The following is a 20113-nucleotide window of genomic DNA, read 5'->3' on the forward strand; positions in this document are numbered from 1 at the left end:
TTAGGATCCTGCTTTCAAGTAAAAAACAAACAATATAATCCTCAGACCTTTCAGCAAGTCTTCAAACACATGTCAGTGCTCATAGGTCTGAATGTTTAACCCTGTATTACAGCTAGGGAAACCTGAGGCTCAATGAAGTGAAATGACTTACTCAAGGTCAGCAGGCAGTGGCTGAGCCATGAAGTCAGGTCTCTCAGATAACTGGCATTCGATGAATATGCCACCCTTCCCAAAAAAAGGCTCTTGGTGGCTTACAAGATACAAAATAACTTATAAAGCAGGCAGAATATTAAAAGAGGATATAAAAAAACCTCCCTACATGATATCCCGTCTTAGACTTGCTTGCTAAATGCCTGCTCAAATAAAGTCTTAGGATTCTAGTAAACAATTATAGCAGGGTAACATGTATGAAATGAATAAGGAAATATATTGGAAGAAGATGCAGATCATCATTCCTCCCCATATTCTGCACGCCAGTAGAACAGGAATCTTACCTAGTGTTCAGGGACAAAAAGTGAGGCAGAAAGCCCTGCTTCCCCACCTGCTAATGGTTTGTGTGCAGTCAAAACCTGGCTGTCAGCAGTAGTACACAAGAGGCAGCACCACAAAATGCTCCCTTTTTGGAACAGCAAAAAGTGACACTTGTGTCTATTTCTGTACCTACCAGAGCTGACATTTCTACTCTTCCCTGTGTACCTGAGAAAAGTAAGGTCCAAGAAGGAGACATACTTAAGTCATATAAATTCAAGATTTCACTGATTAATACTTCACATTCCAAGTAACATGCTGTACAATGATTATTCAAAATAAAGTTCAGTGCCTGATGCTGGGGTAAAGACAAGGCCCCCTGTACTTTATATAACATCAGATGTAAACACTAGTCTTAGGACTACAGTGGTGTGTCCACACAAGTGTGCACGTGTTCTGTGTGGCACCTCAAAGGCTTTTGAGGCACTGCAAAACGTGCCCCCCCACACACGATCTGGTTCTCCACACTGCATATTTGCAGGACAGAGCCAAATTTAGATACCAGGAAATCCCCGCATCATAAAAAAGACACCAAAAAAAGCAGAGCAGAACATGGGGCAGCGACATGCATCACCCAAAAGTGGATCTGGCTAGCCAGACCCACTTCCTGGCTGCCCAGAACCAGAGCCAGGCTCTGGGGGCCCAGATCGTTGCTGTTGCAGCCCTAGAAGGCCCCCAGTAAAGCTGCTGGGGCTAGCAACTATGCTGGCCCCAGCCTCCCCTATCCCACCAGGAACTATTTACCCTGCACCAGAGCACACATGCAGGGACACTCCCCAGGGACAACAAGCAGCGTCACAAATATGTGCTGCTAGTTGTCCCTGGGGAAATACACGTGGGCACTCATCTAGACATACCCTAGATATATCAGGCCTTCCTTTATAACACAAGTCAGGTAAATCATAACTTAAGGTTTTTTAAAGGAAATAAAGGTTTTTTTCAGTGAAAACAGTATAATTGAGACAATATTTTTTGTATTACTTCTCAAGATATTCCATTAGATACATTTTTACTTCTGCTAAACAGTCCATATGTCACCAGTGTTTATACTGACGTGCATGTCTGCGTTGCAAAAGACAAAAATGCAGTTTTGACAGCGGACAAGATATAGTAACGATTTTTGTCGTACAGGAAAATGAGGAAAAGTAATTTGGGAGTCTAGTGGAAGGGAGTCACTGATGCTTGTGGCATTATGAAAGGATGCCAGCCTTTCATTCTCTGTCATGCAAAAACGTAAAGATGAATGATACCCAATCTTCACTCAGCAACCTCAGTTAGACTTGCACAGTATTTTGTAGCAATGCCTAACCATATTAGATTAATTTTCTGCTGAAATGAGCACCATAGTTAATACTAACATTTAAAATCTCATTAAGCATCCAAATTACCACACCAGCAAGATTAACGGGCAATTCACACCTCTCCTAACTACTGCTTCAGCCTATCAGTACAACAGTTCATAGGTTTACATTTAACTCACATTAGGAAGCTTTTTGTAGCACCTAATATAGCTGGAAACTTTTCTTAAAAAAATATTAGATTTGGATGACCATTTTGCGCAAATTCTCTGTACACTGCAGAATCACAAAAATAGGGGACCCTGGTGAACCAGAAGGTAAATCTAAGGTAATACAAAATATACGATGCAATACAAAAAAGTCATGCTCATAATGTTTGCAATGGACTTTCTGTATTGAAGATCTCTGTCCCATCCTTGCCCCTAGAGACTTCCATAATTAAAATATGTGCTTAAGCAAAATAAATAAATTAACTACCTTCATAAATGATAGAATCACTAATCATATTCACTTGTAATTACATGCTCGTGTAATTATGCACTTTGTTGGTACATAGTAAGAGAAAAGTAGTTTGAATTACCGAATAGCTGCCACCCCATGGCCAACTTCATGTATGACACCACTGATGAGGATTGCGGTGAAGAAATAGGTCAGCTGACTGATGGGCAGATTTACACCAGGCACCTGTTCATGTAGGCATGACAACAAAACACACCAGAATACCAAGAGATACAAAGTCAGATCATTTTTCCTTTTAACTTCCCATGGTTACATAGCTGTTTAAGACCAGAAGCTAGGCCTTTCACATGCTTAGATCACATCACTGCCCTTTCTACTGTATATGTTTCTTAAAGTGTACATACAGAACTTTAACCATGTAGTTAAAGTTAAAGAAGGTAACTTTTATTGAAGTTTAAAACATTTCCATGCCAAAAAATATGCATACAGCATATAAGCAAATCACAGGAGAAACTCTTAAAACTCTGTAGTACTTTCTGATATTGCTAGCTTCAACTTACAACTTTCTGTAGCTAATCCTCTAGGAATCAATGCTGAGGTTTCATAGCCATTTTTGTATTGCAGTAACAGTATTCTCAACTCCCAAGAGTTTAAAAATGAAAAGTCAAAACCCTCAGAAACCACGCAATTGAGCTAAAGCTATCAGGTTTAAAATAAGGAGAATAATAGAAATATAGAGCTGAATGGGACATATATATCACCTGCACCAACCCCCCTGCCCACGATCAGACCACCGCTGTCTGAAGCATCCCAAATGTTTGTCTAATAGATATGTAAAAAATCCTAAAGACAGGTTCTCATAGGTAGTCTCTTCCAACCCCATAGCTGTTAGTTTTTAATATCGTCTTCTCTGAACTAGTGTTGCAATTTTCAGTCTGTCTTCTAAATGTTGCATTCTCTCCAAACATGTCAAATGCATACAAGGAAATAACATCTTGAAAATACAATTTTCAATGCATTTAAAGATGGGCTTATGCACATGTGCATGCCCCCACACGCCACAAATGCAGGTCCCTTCCTGCCACTGCTCAGAGTCAGCCCCTGGCACTTCCTTTAGAAGGTTCTCCCTAGCCCTCAGCTAGATTTCAGAGAATCTACCATATTTTAAGAGTACTCCTACTCAAAATATTTTCATGAGGAGAGGATCCTTTGTTAAATATTCATTTGCTTCTGTCCTATCTGTAACAGTAAACAAGCAAGTAACTGGTAAAGAACAATTAGCCTAAGGACAGGGCATCATTTTGATGCCCTGAAAGTCAAAGTGATGCACCCCTGACTTTGATCCATCACAAGGGCATCAAAAGAAACAAAGATAATTAAACATATCTTGTAAGGCATCCTGACCTCTTTAAAGTTTTAAGCCAAAGGCTCAACTACAAAACTAACCAGTTCTGTGTTTCTGGAGCTCAGCCCTTTTCCTATTATTGTAATATAATAAAGGGCTTAGTTTGCCTTTCTGCATGTTTACCTGCAACACTTTTGGCCAACTGCACGTGTGCCACTAGGAAGGCAGGCGGTGATTGGCTATGCAGGCCCAGGCTGCACAGGTCCAAGTTTAAGTTTGGGGTTGTGGCGAACATGCTCCAACCACCTGAGCAGTGGGGTTCCCCACACCTCCCTGACTGAGGGCGAAGTGGAGCAGTTGTGGTGGCAGTGCCCCCACACCACTCCCCAGAACTGCCGGCAGGGAGGGGAGACAGCAGGCACTGAGGAAGGGAGTGGGGCGGGGTAGGATGAGGGGGAGGCAAAAGGGGGGTCATGGTGGCGGCTGTTGTCGGGGCTGGGAGACAGGGAGAGAGGAAGGAAGAGGAGTGGAAAGGGGCCCCCAACAACAGCTGGCAGGGAGGGAAGGAGGCTGTGGAGGCCTGGGCGGGTGCAGGGTGGTGAAGGGGGGGGTCATGGTGGCGGCTGTTGTCAGGGCCAGGCAGAAGGAAGGGGGGAAAAACAGGGAGGGGAAAGAAGCGGGGGCAGCCCCCACTACCCAGCCCCAACAACAGCCGGCAGGGAGGAGGGGGCAGGGGGAAGCCCCGCTGTGAGGAGGAGGTGCGGAAGGAGCCACTGCACCAGAGGCTGGAGGAGGTGGCAGCGGCAGATTGACTTTTTACATGGCTGGCCCCGAAGGTTGTGTGGGGGGGGGTGTCTCATGTACATACTCCCTGAAATCGGTGATTCTTGATGGGCAATTAGCTAGTCTCTTTATAATCCTTATAAAAGACGATCAAGTGGAATCCAATATATTAGCAACTATTCCAGAGATGACATGAAGAACGCCCTTCCCATGTTCTTGGAACAGGTTCTACTCTTCTGCTACCACAAAAGGGTCACTTCACTACTTCTAACTGGAAATGTATTAAGACGGAAGAGATTCTATGCTCTGAAAACTCTGGCAGCACATTGGGCCTCAGTATTGTATGTCTGAGGGAAAACAGTAAGCGGTGAACAGGAATGAAAAACTAGATATTAAACATCTGTTCCTGTTTGGATTACTGAGGTTGCATGTCCACCGTGTTTATGAGTTCTATTTAAAAAAATGCATTCTGTTTTTTGTTCCTAAAAGCATATGGCAACAGCCAAATTTAGAGCAACTGTTCAAAAGGTAGGAATATGTTATGATATGACACCTTAAAGATAAAAGAACAAGCTAGAGAGCAGAAAGAGCCACAAGGCTACTTAAAAGCAGGCTTGTCCCCCACCTTCCTGAGATATGTGCCTTTTTGCCAGTCTATCCTTGCTTTAAATATATCGATATAAAACAACCTCATGTTGTTATTCAAGAGTCCAATTTTAGATATCTAAACTAAGTTTTTAGTTTTACATTTTCAATTCATAAGAACAAGTTATAACCATGGGATTCATTTTATTTTTCCCCTCTAGTCAGTTTCTTCACCTCTCATAATATTATATAGACCTTCCTTCTTTTAGTGGCAGACATATAAAGGCTAATTCCAGATAAAATGTGGTTTGCCTACCCACAAACATACTAAAACACTATAAGCACACGATAGAGATTTTTGGGGCCAATACTGATGGCTGATTTTTAACACGCTATATCGGCCGATACCGATCCAATTGCTGATATGCGGCCCAGCTGGTAAGTTTGTTGTGGGGGAAGAAGCGAGGAAAGTGGTGGGAGAGGGCAGATTGAGGCTCCTACAGTGTGGGAAGGAGTGGGGCTGAGATAGGGACAGGCACTGCACAGCCAGGGCAGAGCACAGGACGGAACCGCAAGGTGGGGCGGAAGGAACTCCTGCCACTATGCACACCCCAGAAGGGAATGGGGGGTGTGTGCCCCCAAGATCTGCGCACATGGCGAGGTGGGCTACCACTGCAGGCTAGGTCTGGGGCTGTGCCGAGCTCTTCCCAGCTAGGGCTGGGCCAGGGCTGTGTATGGGGTCAGCAGCAGCGCTGGGTGTGGGGCTGCGGCCACCCAAAAATTCACTGTAGCCTCCTCCATCCCCCCCTCCCAGCACAGTCTGGCCCAGCCCCCAACCAGGAAGGGCCCAGTGCTATCCTGGCCGCAGCCTGCGGAGGGAGCCTGCCCTTGCTCCGCACACAGATCCAGGGACACATGCCTCCCATGCCCTCCCAGGATGCGCAGCGGCAGAAGCCACCCACCCCACCTGCTCCCCCCCAGCCACTTGTGGCTCCATCCCACGCCCTGCCCCAGCTGCACAGCACCTCCCCTGGCACTGCCTCCCTCACCGCAGGGGCCTCAATCTGCAACTCCTCCTTTCTGAACAAAAAAGTTTTCCTCTAGTGCTGTACATCTATCCTCAAAAAACTATGCAGAAAATTAAAACAATCTTGCCTGGACTGTCACCAGATATTTCTGGGACAATTTTAGGTTTCAGAAAGAAAAACCTTGATAAATTCAGAAGTGTATGCAATTTATCAGTCTAATCATTGCCTCCCAATGTTCTGAGCTTTTTATTGTTTGTTCCCTTTCTAAGACGTTCTAAATCATGCTTGTTTAAAAATTTCAAACCCAAATTAATCTTGAATGGTACAGATTCTAAATACCTCAATGGTGGTAAATCCTGATAATAGTTTTGTATTCCGGGCACTATGATGATTTCTGGGCATTTGATACGGACAACTGTCTGTTCCTAATTCCTGAATGCTTTATATCATTTTTTGCCTTTCCTTCTTTCCTCTGCTTTTTTAAAAAGACTGACTGAGAACATGGGATATTTGGTATAATTGAACATCAGATGTCCAAATCTGTCTGGGTGGATTTAAAATGAAGTAGACTCTCTCTTCTCTGAAGACAGCAGTTTCCAACTCAGAAGCCAAAATCAGAGACAGACCACTTACCACAACTTGCAACATCCGATCATTCTGGGCTGTGGGGGCTTCACTTAACATTTGTGTCAACGTCTGTATCAATGTCTTTCCAAGCAGAATAATAGAACCAAACATGGCAGCTATCCCAAATACCATTCCTATGCTGAACCTGCAGGAAGAACCAAGAGATACAAAAATGACTGTATATCCTTGGGTTAGTTAACTGCTGAAATGCAGTCTAACTTAACAGATATTTCTGGCAAGATATCCTCAATGCTGGTCCACCTACCTGGGACAAAATCACAGAAGAATCAACAATCCCATAGAAAGGAAAACATTTGTATTTCTCTGTAAAGGAGTTATATAACAACGCAATACAAAATTATAGCCATTTGGGAGGCAGGGATTGGAATGTTGTATTTTTCATCATATTATTATTTCTGTGCCCCCTAGAACAGGAATAGTTTACTTAGAGTTGATCACAACACAGAAATTTACTAAATGCTTTTAAATAAAGGGGACCATGTTCCTAAACTAAAGGATTTAAGAAACATGAATTAAATACATTTTTCTTGTATTTGAAGCCATTTAAAATTAAATTTGAAAGTACAACAGTTCAAGGTAGGCATAAACATAAGTGGGAATTTTGGCACCTTGGCTATGGTGGCAAACACTGAAGAGTCTTACCCCCTGCACACAAGCTGCATCTGCCAATATGAGCTACCTGTAGGCTGCCCCCATACCCTGGACTGGATCTGGCCTGCAAAGGGTCCCACAGTCTGGATCTGGCCTGGGGCCCCAGACGAGTTTGACACCCTTGATTTAAGCAATTAGGTAACTTAATACCCTGCAAAGATATAATTAGTAGAAAACTATCAAAATATATAAATCAGAGATTCATTTTAAAACTAACAGGATGTGGGTATGGTGATATTCCTAATGACTGTCCAGAAAGGCCAAACCAGAATTCTGAAATTATACCATAGATAAAGAAATCTAGGCTTCCATCGTCCCCAATTGTAGAACTGACGGTTGAAGAGACCTGTTTGCCATCGCACATGAAAAGGTGAGACACTCAGCCCATATGACATCAACCAGTCTTCATAGGATGCTTTCAGAGAACCAGAGGACTGTAAAAAAAGCAATAAAGATTTAGTTTGGAGCATTTAGGAAGAGTGCATGCTATGATGTTCAGTAGAACAAAGAACAGAGTACTACATGCAATTGTATGTACAGACATATTCATACGTAAACTACATAAAAATAAAGGTAAAACAGATTTTATGTAAAAGCCTAATTTGTAGAAACTACAAAACCATGTAATAAGATTGTGTGACCCAACTCCTGTGTACTCACTGGAATCTTTAATTATCATCTTTCTGTAAATGTACTGTAAGGACAAAAGCTACAAGTTTTCAATAGACAGTAAACTGTTAAAAAACAAAACAATTTTAAATTTATGTACCAAGAAAATAACAAAGCCAGAATAACTTTTTGGCCATCTTTATTTTACATAACTATTATACAATGTCATAGCATATATGTAATACTATGAAATTATACAAGCATTTTGATTTCATTCCATATTTATCCGATTTTAAAAAGAATCATAGGGTTCAGAATTTGACAGACAAGATTCTGTTAAAAAATACTCATGATTTTATATAAAGATGGGGATTGGAGGAGTTACATCAATGACATCTTCTTAAACATTACATAAATTTCACCAAGACTTCAACAGGTTCCATCCCTCCATCAAACTAACACTGTTTTTTAGACTCAAGGCACTCCTCAGCAGATTTAAAACATACCTTGATAGACCTGAAGCACCCTTCGGAAAATGCAAGTCCCCAGTTTTCACTCTTTTTTTTTAACTACAGAAAAATAACAGAACAGTTCTTCTGTTGAAAAGAACTCAGAAAGACTTCCAAAAGGCAGTATGTTCTTAACACGATGGAGTCTTGTTTGAAAACTCTGGGTTTGTCTTGGAAATTATGTTTGCATACCTAGCAGGGATAACACTGAGTGACAATCCACAGCACACTTGAAAACACCTAGCAGCACCCTGGTGGAGAATCACAGTCCTAGACACTACCACTTCACCACCACATTGTATCGGAAACCAACCAACCGCCACTGCTACCTTCACACCACCAGCTTTCACCCTAAGCACACCGCTAGATCCACTGTGTACAACCAGATCTACTCTGATCCCACTGACAAAATGAACACCTTAAAGATCTGGAGCAGGGATTTCTAATTACAATACAATCCCAAAACTGTGCCTACTCAAATCAACAAGGCCAGATTCAGACCTCTCTGCAACCTGCTACAATACCAACCCCAGAACAAAGACAACAAAATGGTTCTGGTTGCCATCTACATCAGCTTGAACACCCAAGACACCATTAATAATGTCCAACCCCACCTGGTGAAGGATGACCATTTCAAGTAGCCACTGACGACAAACCCATCCTGGCTTACAGACAGCGTCCTCCCCGCAACACCTCAAACAGCAGCTGTCACCTACAAATGGACTAACTCCCATCCTCACTGAGGTACCAGGCCTTGCATTGGACTGAAATGCCTATTGTGTCCCCACGTCAACACAAACCACATCACTGGACCAAACAAGGCATATACAACATCCAAGGTTCAATCATGTGCAACTTGACCAACATCACATATGCCAACATCTGCTTACAATGCCCATCTGCTGTCAACATCAGATGAAATGAACAAAAAAGTGTAAGAATGAATGAAAAATCAATCTGACATCAACTGCAGAAAGACACACAAGTTTATGGCAGAATATTTCAGCCTCCCTGGACACTTCATTGCTGACTCCAACACTGCTGTTCTCAGGCAGAATTTTTTTTTTAAGTTTGAATGGGAAATTGTAGAACAAATCATACACAAATCAGACTATGTTTAGTTTAAACAGGAACAACCAATTCTTATCCTATTCCCCAGATTAGCTTTTACAACCCCTTTGTTCCTATGGGTTCTTTGCTTGTATGCCTCTCCCAGCATTCCTGTGCCCCTTCCTCTTGCTTTCTCACCTATTCTATTCTAATCACTCACTCCCCTTTATACTTTGCTCTATGTTGTCCTTTCACAGCATCTGATGACTTGAACTTGGGTTCACAAAATCTTGTGCTATATATCATATTTAGTTAGTCTACAAAGGTATATATCTACCCTGCCTTCTGACTTCAGACTAACATGACTAACTACCTCTTTGTGTTCATGAGTCATTTATGCAATTGCCTCCAAACATTTTGAGTTTCTTTGTTCTTTGCTGATGGATGAGCAACATGAAAGGATAGAAGAGAAATGATGGCTGTTCACAGGCCTCCTAGGCCAATTCCCCAATCCAGTAACTGAACACAGGCAGACAGTCAGAAGTCCCAGTGATCTTTTGCAAACGTTCACCCACCTGGATTCAAGTACAGGGATGGAGCCCAAAAGTGTTTGCAAAAAAGTGCATCTAAGTGGGTCATAAGATGAAACAGTCTGGTGGCTTCTCTTTTTGTGACCTGATGTAGAAACAATGGGAGCTTTATTTCTTGTAACTAAGCCCCTCTAATTAAAAACATCTCATACTTCAGAATCTCAAATTTGTTTTTCAATGTTTGTTCTACAGCTGGTCAAATAAATAGTGAGTTTAGCCATATCTTTCTATAGCACATTTGGCAAAATACTGCTTTCACCAAGTTCCTTTTTTTCGAACAAGCAGCAAAGGGATTTCTACATCTTCTACATATTTACTTTACTATTTGTCCCTGCATATGGCACCACATCACAACAGAATGGCTGTCACACTGAAACAAACGAGGCTTCTTTGGGGTGGGCACCACCAATCCCAACTCTAGGGCTGCGATTTGTGCTCTGAAAAAAATAAGGTGGGTGAGATGCAGTATTGCATTTTATTTTCCATGCTTCTAGCCTCAGGTGAATCAGGTTAGGGGTGGAGGGAGGATGCTCATGGGCAGATATAGGATTTTGAGAAGGGGGGTGTGGTGCATTATCAGTTTATAACATAACACATTTTCCCCACTTAAAGGGACACTACAAGCTTTATAAATATGCTGGGGGCCCTAGCACTATATTATTCAGTTGAACATCAATGCAAGCACAAATACAACTTTATTGTAATGGTCACTAACTTGCTAGATTATATGACTTAAAAGTTTTTTAAAAAAAATGAAAAACTAGGCAAAAAAGGGTCAAAACAGTCAAAAGACATACGGTCAATAGCCCCCAGTCATTCATTCAGTAGTCATTAGAGTTAAATGTACGCGTCTCATTCAGATTGACAAAACATCTAGTCTTCTCAAGTGCCTTGACACTGCCTCCAATACTGCACTGTTGGTCACTTCTGCGCCTGAGCCTTTAACCCAGCAGAGTTAAAGTTTTGAGCTACAGCTGAAAGCAGTCAGCAGGGCTGGGAAATAGAAAAGAGGTATCACCAGGAAGGACTAAGAGACTGTAGCACTGCAAAAGAAAAGAGTTTGTATAGCGGACCATCGAGGGGGAGAGGGTTGTTAACACCTATGCCAGGCAAAGACATCAACAGGAATCAGGAAGATGAATTGATAATGAGCCATGGAGTCAACTGCTCCTGTCACCACTTAGCACAGCTCAAATAGAAAAACTGTTACTATTGCTGAGGGGCAGTCGATTTAAAGCAGGGGTGGGCAAAACGGTGGATCCAGCCAGTAGCCGGATTCCATTTCCCAGCAGCCCCTGCTCACGTGATTGGGACAGGTTTCCATCGAGACCCCAGCAAGAGCTGCACTGTGATAGCCGGAGGCCAGGGTTTCCATGGAGACCGGCCCCAGCAGTGCTGGCAGGGTGCAGAGATGCTCCGGAGCCCAGCTGGGATCTTGTGGTGGTGACAGCATGATCCAGAGCCAGGGCAGAGCCACAATCTGCAGCCTGCATGCCCTGGGCAGAGACGTGCAGGCAGCAGATCATGGCTCTGCCCCGGCTCCTTGCAGTGGTGACAGTGTGGTCCAGAACCAGGACAGACACAGATACCCCAAAGTTCCCTGTAGCCCCACCCCCCCATAGCCACCCCTCCCAGCAGCACTGCCACCACCGCTGCCCACTTTGCACAGGTAGAGGCAGCTGAGCCTGCCCCACTTCCGCTCACAGCATAGCCTCCACTCCAGGAAGAGGATGGCGCTGCTGCTGCCTGCCAGTGCTGCTAGGGCTGGTCTCCATGGAAACCTCAACCCAGTGCTGTGATAGAGCAGCTGCTGCTGGGGTCTCCACGGAAACTATCCCCAGCCATGCAGGCAGGAGCTGTTGAGAAATGGAGTCCACTGCCAGCCAGATCCAGCCTGCAGGCCAGATTTTGCCCGCCCCTGACTTAGTGTGGGTGGATCAGGAATCAAACGGAAGGGGGAGTGCTACTGCCCCATTGCACCTTCCTCTGCAGCAACCACTGAAAGCCTTGAAAGCCAGAGGAACAAGTCAGCTAGGGTTACCACATGCCTGGGTTTTCCCAAACATGTCCCTTTTTTGGGTCCTCCCACCTCCATCTGGGCAGTTTTTTACAATATCAACAAATGTCTGAAATTTTGATCTGCCTCTGCTCTGCTCTGAAGTTCTTACTGGCACTCCCAGCTTGCCCTGTCAAGGAGCTGCTTGGCACTGGGTGGAACAGGGGTTGGGGGAAGGATGACTGGAGGCAGGGCACACACAGAGCTGAGGCTGCAGCAGGGCAGGGAAAGCACAGGAGGCATCTACTCCTCCAGTGGGGGAAGGGGTTGGGGGCCCCTTCGAGGGCAGTGTGGCCTGGTTGGCAGCACTGGAGCCGGTGCCTGTGCTCGCCGGGGGTAGCAGCTGGGAGACACTGCAAGGCTAGGGGCAGCAGGTCAGGAGTTAGGAACGCTGGCAGGGCTGTGGCTTGGCAGTCTGGGGCACCAGGGGGAGTGGGGGGCTGTGGGTTAGGCCACAGAAAATGCCAGGGCACTACAGGTTGGGAGTGAGGGGGTATCAGCAAGGATGGGGGAAGGGAGGCGGGCTGCAAGTTGGGAGTGAGGGGCACTGGCATGGTCAGGGAGAGGGGGGCACTGCAGGTCAGGAATGAGAGGCAGCAGCAGGGCTGCAGGGAGGGGAGGGCTGTGGTGTGGGAGTGAGGGGCAGGGCACAGGCATATCACTGGCCCCATCACTGATAAGCATCCTCTTCTTTGCCACTGGAAATCTGGTAACCCTGCAGCCAGGTCCAGGGCATCTGATGAAAGGCACCTGACTCCACCTGGGTCAGGCACCTGGAAAGGGGGGCGCAGCAGCCGCATCTGCGGGGGGATCCTGCTCCCTCCCCCTGTGCAGCAGCGGGGGGAGGGGCGTCCTAAAGCTTCAGCGGCCGCTCAACGGCTCCGAACGCCTAACGGCCGCCACCAACCGCCTGACGGAAGACCGGGCCGGGGGAGGAGCCAGCGGCACCTGCGGCCCTCACCTTCAGCAGCGTGTCGGCCAGGTAGATGATGCACCAGCCGCCGAGCACGCACACCGCCACCGGGATCGGAATCATCGCGGCTCCGGCTACACAGCTGTCCCCGGAACTGAAGCGCTCCGAGAACCTTCCTCCAGCAGTTCCGTTTTCCTAGCGGAGACTTCCGGCAGCGGTCAGGAAGGGGAGAGGAGAGAAGAGAGCGACGGCACGGCTTCCGGCTCCTATGACGTCATTTCACCGCGCGCCAAGGAAGGGCTGGGATTCGCAGGCCGAGACCGTCATAGATGCGCATGTGCCTTCTGCCGGCCAGAGCAGGAGCGGCCGCAAGGTCAAGCAGCATTGCTAGGCGCCCATGCGCAGTAGCCAAAAGAAGCTGGGCATCCCGCCCCCGCTTCCCTCGAGGCTCCTGATTGGTGGAAAAATCCCGGGTAAATTTAAAAAGTAGCGCAGGCGCCCTATGGGCGAGGTTTTCTTGGGTATGTGTTGTTGAACCGGGTGGTCTGGGCTGGTTTCCTGCTTAGCAGGGGAAGATGTCTGCCATGTGCTTTGGTGGTGCCTGAACAAATCTTGCATCACTTCTTTCTAATCATTATGAATAATACATTTATATTTATATGTGGTGACTACATTTCATTTGGGCTGTCGTTTTGAGCATGCTTCACGGGAGCAGCTGCCATGTGGCAACACAGCATGAATACCCTTGGGGCGGTGCACTCGCTAGGGTGGCCATCGTAGAAGGCAGTCCGGTTGTCCTCTGCCCTCTATAAATACAAAACCCAATGCCTTTATAGAGGACATAAGGATGTTGGGTTTCGTAGCAATACAGGACAGAGTAGCAGAAAACCGGAATGTCCTTTATGGTGGCCACCCTAGTGCTCATCCCTTGGTACTGCCTTTGAGTCCCCCTGTACTTCAGACTACCCCCTGAGGAGGCTGCAGCAGGGCTGCCCTCTGCCTTCTGTACATCAGAGCTTGGGGGGGCCATAGCCACCACAACATTTGTCTTAGGGCCCCAATAACCATCTTTCTAGCATCACCCACCCCACATGGCTGAGCCTGCCCCGCTGCTACCCACAGAAGCTCGGCACCTTAAGTGGGTGTTGTTGAAAAAACAAGTATGTTTGGAGAAGATGTATAGCACAGCCCCCCAGCTTTGTCTAGTGCCCCCCCACACACTAGGAAGAGGCCCCCCGCTGCCAACAAGACCCCTCAGTCCAGCTGCTTTAGGCCTGAGATTGTAGAGAAGCAGGGCTGGAAGCAATCTAAAGCAACCTGTGGCCTGAGATGGGATCATCCCTGTCCAAACCATCCTATACAAATCCATTGTCTTACCTCTTAGCGAGGGTACACAGTCAACCCTGACACAACACAAGACATAACAGCGTGAACTGCCACAGGTAAAGTAGGTAAGACTAAAACTAACAGAAGGCAGTTCTTGTTCACACCAGGTGTCATCCTCCTGGGAAACCCATTGCTGCCAGAGGTGGTAGAAGCTGGCAGTTTAGCCAGGTTAAAAAGGGATTGGACAAATTCTTGGAGGAAAAGGGCATCAGGAGCTATTGAACATGGGAAACTTTATAGATCTTGAATGCTGGAGGCTGCAAGTGACAAAGGAACAGTGGGAGGAAAAAAACCCCCACCCTGTCATATGCTGTTCACTCTCCCTTCAGTACCTCTTCTGCTTCACTGTGTGCCATAGGCCTACTGGATGTGCCAAGAGTCATGGGTTTGGCCCATCACAAAATCTACAAGCATTCCTTAATATAGGAGGCCACTGGGGCAAATAACTAATTATTTGGGGCAACATAAAAGAAAGTGAGGTCACAGATTAATAACACGGAATTCGGAAGAGGACACTAAACAAATCACACCGGCCAGTGCCCACTGCCAATGGAAGGAGTTGAGGGAGCCTGTGGATGCCAGCAAGTGAAACTGTGCCAGGAGACATGAGCATTGGAGTGGCGGGAAGACAGCCCCACACTCACCTGGGTTCCCCTTGACCAGAGCCTTCTTCCTGGTCTTATAGATGGCCAGCTTGGCCAGGGCCAGGAAGAGGTTGACCAGGAGGTCCCAGGACTTGCTGGGGCAGGAAGACAATAACAAAAAAGATGTGGGGTGCTTCTGAAGGAGGTGGAAGAGGGGCTGCAACCTGGTACACTCAAGGTAGGCGTGCGCCAGGGTCTCCTTCTGTTGGCAAAAGGGGCAGGTGTCGTAAGTGTCCATAAAAGGTATCAGATGTATGCCCATGGCGACAGCTCCATGTAAGAGCCGCCAGCTGAGGTCTCCTATGGCTTATGGGATCAAAGTGGAGTACAAACTAGTCCAATGGGGACCCTTGTCTAGGGTGTCCTACCACTTGTTGTCAAGGATGGAATAGTGGACTGTGTGGAGCATGACTATGTAGAGCTTGCAGCAATGGGCTGTTCAGAGGTGGACTGGCTTGGTATTCCCCAGTTGCTGAGATGGTGGGGCAGGGAGCACCATGGGGCTTGCCAAGGCAGGTATCAGCGGCCCCACAACTACTTCCAGAGGGCGAGAAGGGGGACGGAGGGAAATGCCCTTGTGCAGGACCTGATTAATGTAGGTGAAGGCAGTAGGGCAGCTTTTGCCTTCCAGAGTATGCAGGAGGCAGCATACACCTTCCTGCTCTGGGCCAGTGCAGAGGGATCCATCCATCACTGCCTAGCATAGTCCAGGAGGTCTCTGACATGAGTGATGTTTGCTGGGACTATCCTCTGGTATACCCAGGGCACCTCCGTCACCGGAACCACCAGCTGCAGGATTTTCAGTGGAGGCTCAGTGCAGAGGTCAGCACACTGGGCGACCATGTCTGGGGACCTGGAGGCAGAGATCAGCCTCCAGGCCCTGAGGAGGTCCTGAAAGAAATCTGGCAGCTCCTCCAGGTCCTGCTTGTGGAGATCTTGCAGGTAGAAGAGCTGCCGGCCATACCAGAAACCTTGGAGACAGCAGAGGAAGGCACAGCGGATCAGACACCATGTTGCCTGGTTACCAGCACCGTAGAGGAGCTTTTACAGGGCCTGGAGGCGGAAACTGTGGACCTGGCTGCAGAAGCAGATCAGGCCTTGCTTGCCTTCCCACAACGGGAGGCTCAGGACACCTGTAGAAACCCATTGCTGTTCCAGACAGAAAACCACAAAGCCCATCTCTGAAGACTGGCCAGGAGTTCTGAGGGCCTGGCCAGGGTGTTGAAGAGGTGCCAGAGCACGGACAGGACATACAAGTTGATGACCAGCATCTTCCCACAAAGGGAGAGACAAAGCAGCAGGCCTGCCCACGCCTGCAGGTGCTTAGACACCATGACCCCCAGCTGGTGCCAGTTCCCCAGTGGTGGGGAGTGGTGACCAAGGGACAAGTACACCTCCAGATAGAGCAGCAAGCCTGCACTCTGCTGGATGTGTTGCAGCATAGGTGGGAGCCTGCTCATTTACCACCCATTGTCAGGCCACAGCTCTTGACCCAGTTGACCTGGACAAAGGGAGCCGCTGAGTAGATGGACTGACTAGCAGGCAAGTGATGAAATGAAAAACATGAAAGAAGCCACTGGGGAAGGTACTTCCAGCACAATTTACAGAGATCCCTACTGATAAAGTGAGCTTCAGCCCACAAAAGCTTGAGCTAGATGCCTAGTCTACCCTGCCTTCTACATGCCAGCTGAAAGCCAGGAAAATTTTGGCAGATTTTGCAAATATTCCAAAACACAATATTTTTTTCTTTAGCATAAAGGCACAGATACAGACAAAACATACACATTACTGCTTTCTCCTGCAAGGAGGCTCCATCCTTCCATCTCAGGTCTTGGGGGTGGGTATGGAGGTAGTAGCATGGCGTCATCTTCTGGTTTCATGCTAGTGACCAGAGGTCCAAGGGCTCTCAGCACTACTCGTTCTTCCAGCGTGGGCTTACATTGTGGCAGGGAGGGAGAACGGAGGAGCAGAAAAGAGCTGACAGGAGGGGTGGGGGCATGAGGAAGCAGAGCTGGACTGTTTCTCCCCTTCCCAGACACTCACTAGAGCTGTGGTTCTCAAGCTTTTTAGGCCTAAGACACACTCAAAAATGCCCTTTGTAAGCTTTCACTCAATTTTTGATTATGGAAAAATACGAGAGCAATTTTGTTGTAAGGAATTCAGAAAAGCCACTACAGTTCAAAATGTTTTTCACATTATGGGTTCCTAGCTGAAATCTCTGGGTTTATTTTGTGAATCTTGTAGGTGTTTGCACATCTAAAAACACTAATATTCCTTTGCACTCTTAAAATAACTTTACTGCACCCTGCTTGACAATCACTGCAGTAGAGGGCATCCTTTTGAAACTGGCTCCAGCCCTAGCCAAATTCCTGTGCCAAAAGATGTCTTTGGTTTCCTTGTTCTGCCTCCAAAGAAATTGTACTGCTTTAAGCCTCAGCAGAAGAGCTGTAGAAAACTGGTTTTCCCTACATTTCCCAACGCACTTCCACTTGAATAGGCTGCCATTTGGGATAACGATGATCATTACCAGCCCTGTATCATCACCCTTTGGTATTTGAGTCTATATGGAAACAATAAAAAAGTAGAAATCCTGTCCCACATTCAAAATGGAATTTGCATTTGACACACATAAATATAGACAATCTCTGATATCAAACAGTTCATAAATTGTACATAGACAAAAACCCAAGATCATTATATCTAGCCTCTGGAGTTTTCGCACATGCTCTGTTGAACACCAGCTTCACTGAGCAATGATCCACATATAGCTATATTTGACTGCATACACATTTAATGATTAAAAGGAAATTCTAGCACCTTGTGCAAGAAAATGCATCTAGCTTAAATATAAATGATATATTCCAAGGCCAGTCACTGGATATAACTTTAAATGTATAGGCTCATCTCCTGCAAATAGTTATGCCCATGAATAATTTTACTTATATGAGGAATCCTGCTGACATCAATCACAGTAAATAACTGTGCCTGCTATAATAAATGTGCAGAACTGGCTCCATAAATGACTCAGATGAACTTTACTTCTGTTTAATGTTCGCTTTGTGTAGAATATCATTTGTGAAACTAGCATGGAACACTGGCTGCACAAATCAAAAAGAATATAGCTTAAGTATGTTTATAGAAAGAAGGACTTTGCAAACAAAAACACAGTCTTCAAAAGAGAATTGTTTTCTATAACGCAGAAAGCAAGTTTTGCTCTTTTGTCTGTTTTTTTGTATCACTTTTTGAGTAAACTAAGTGCTGAACCTGATCTTCTCCTCTTAGGCAAAACTCCTATTGACTTCAGTGGGTATATCCCTTATTGTCACAGTATACCAGACTGTTCTAAAAGGTTATTATAGAAAATAGTTATTATATTTTCCATTTTAAGTGTTAGTGAGCATGTCTATACATGCATTAACACATTTTAGTTAATGTGCATTAAATCTAGTACTTCTGGTCGTTTGTATACATTTGCACTACAGCACTGGGTGCTTTTGAAAGTGCCTGGTTCTATGGCACATGCATTTGTATAAACAGCAAAATGCGCATCAGCACTGAGAAAATGGTGGTGGCACACATCAAAGGTGTTTTAGTTCAAAAGTGTACTGCCGCCATTTTCTCTACATTGACATGTATTTTGCCATTTATACAAATGTACGCAACACAGCATTAGGTGCGTCAACCTCACCTGTGGAACAGACTCAATTAATTACATCTGCTCCGACGCACTAGATTTCTGGTTTGTCAGAGCAGACACATGTATGTGTATAAATGCCTTCCATTGTGAGGTGCCAGGAAAATGTGTATTAGTCTGCCTTAATGTGTATTAACTAAAGAGCATGAGGCTGTTACACACACATGGGGAGCAGACTCAATTAACTGAGTCTGCTGGAGCATGCAAATTGACACGCTCTTGCAGCCCTGCGCATCACATGTATCAGCAGCACAGCATTCCTCCATGCTGAGAAAATGGCAGCGGTGCACTTTGAACTACAACAAGTTCGATGTGCTTTAGTTCAAAGCTCATCTCTGCCATTTTCTCAGCACAGGGATGTGCTGCACTGCTGATACTCGTGACTCTCAGGTGCTTTTAATTATCACTGCTTGCTAATTAAAAGTCCCTGGCACCATGTCAACACCACTTGTATAAATACCCATGGTTTTTCAGTGATGTTTAATGCATATTAGCCTATTTTAATGTGCATTAACTAAAAAGAAGGTTTTTAGTAACACTTTAATGCACATTAAAATAAACTAATGTGATTAAAGTGCACATGTAGATGTACCCAGTGGGCATGTCTACACGTGCATTTATGCTGGCTTAAATTTACTGTGCAGTTACTGTGCAGTAAGAGGGAATAGGCTGGTATCTACACGTGCAGATGTTAAAGCACATTAGTGCTGTGTGTGGACTGACTTAGAACTAACATTAGTCCCAAGTCAGTCCACAAACACAGTGTTACTTCTCAGTAAGACATCTACATGTGTGTTACTATGCAGTAACTAATGGGGTGTAAATTTGATACCTGTATGATGTAGGTATCAAATTTATGCTCAAGTTGGTGTAAGTCACCATATTTACAGTAATTTTGATTACTGTGCAGTAAATGCGCATGTATAGATGTGCCCTGTATGTCCAAATTAAGGACTTCCAATTTAAGATGAGCGCAATAAATTGGATGGACACTGGCTTACTTTTTGTGGAGTTATTTACAGAGGTTGCAGGACTTTGGAACACAGGTTCTTCGACACTGTCCCTCACCCCATCCTCATTAAAAAAAAAGCGGGGACTATGTTGTCGACACCTACACAGCCAAATGGGTCGCTAACTGGCTGGAGGGCTGCATCCAGAGAGTGGTGGTGGATGGGTCTTTTTTGACCTGGAGGGATGTGGGCAGTGGGGTTCCGCAGGGCTCGGTCCTTGGGCCCGCACTGTTCAATATCTTCATCAGTGACTTGGATGAGGGGGTAAAAAGCACCCTGTTCAAATTTGCTGATGACACTAAGATGTGGGGGGATGTAGGCACACTA

At 45.7% G+C, this 20113-nt stretch overlaps 1 protein-coding gene across 2 annotated transcripts in view; it reads right to left on the bottom strand.

The window, feature by feature from the left end:
* Positions 1-13417, bottom strand: part of MBTPS2 (membrane bound transcription factor peptidase, site 2) — a 54912-nt gene extending 41495 nt beyond the window's left edge. For both annotated transcript variants that reach the window (XR_002099799.1, XM_019529180.1), the window contains exons 1-4: positions 13101-13417; positions 7611-7759; positions 6660-6798; positions 2407-2510 (exon numbers count right to left, since the gene is read on the bottom strand). Coding sequence is in view for 1 of the 2 variants with exons in the window: in XM_019529180.1 (XP_019384725.1) it covers positions 2407-2510; positions 6660-6798; positions 7611-7759; positions 13101-13175 (467 nt within the window). In the remaining variant the exon portion in view is untranslated. The remainder of the gene's footprint in view (positions 1-2406; positions 2511-6659; positions 6799-7610; positions 7760-13100) is intronic.
* Positions 13418-20113: the final 6696 nt, after the last annotated feature.

Source organism: Crocodylus porosus, unplaced genomic scaffold (genome assembly GCF_001723895.1).
Source record: "Crocodylus porosus isolate Cpor-Errol unplaced genomic scaffold, CroPor_comp1, whole genome shotgun sequence".
NCBI classification, from domain to species: domain Eukaryota; kingdom Metazoa; phylum Chordata; order Crocodylia; family Crocodylidae; genus Crocodylus; species Crocodylus porosus.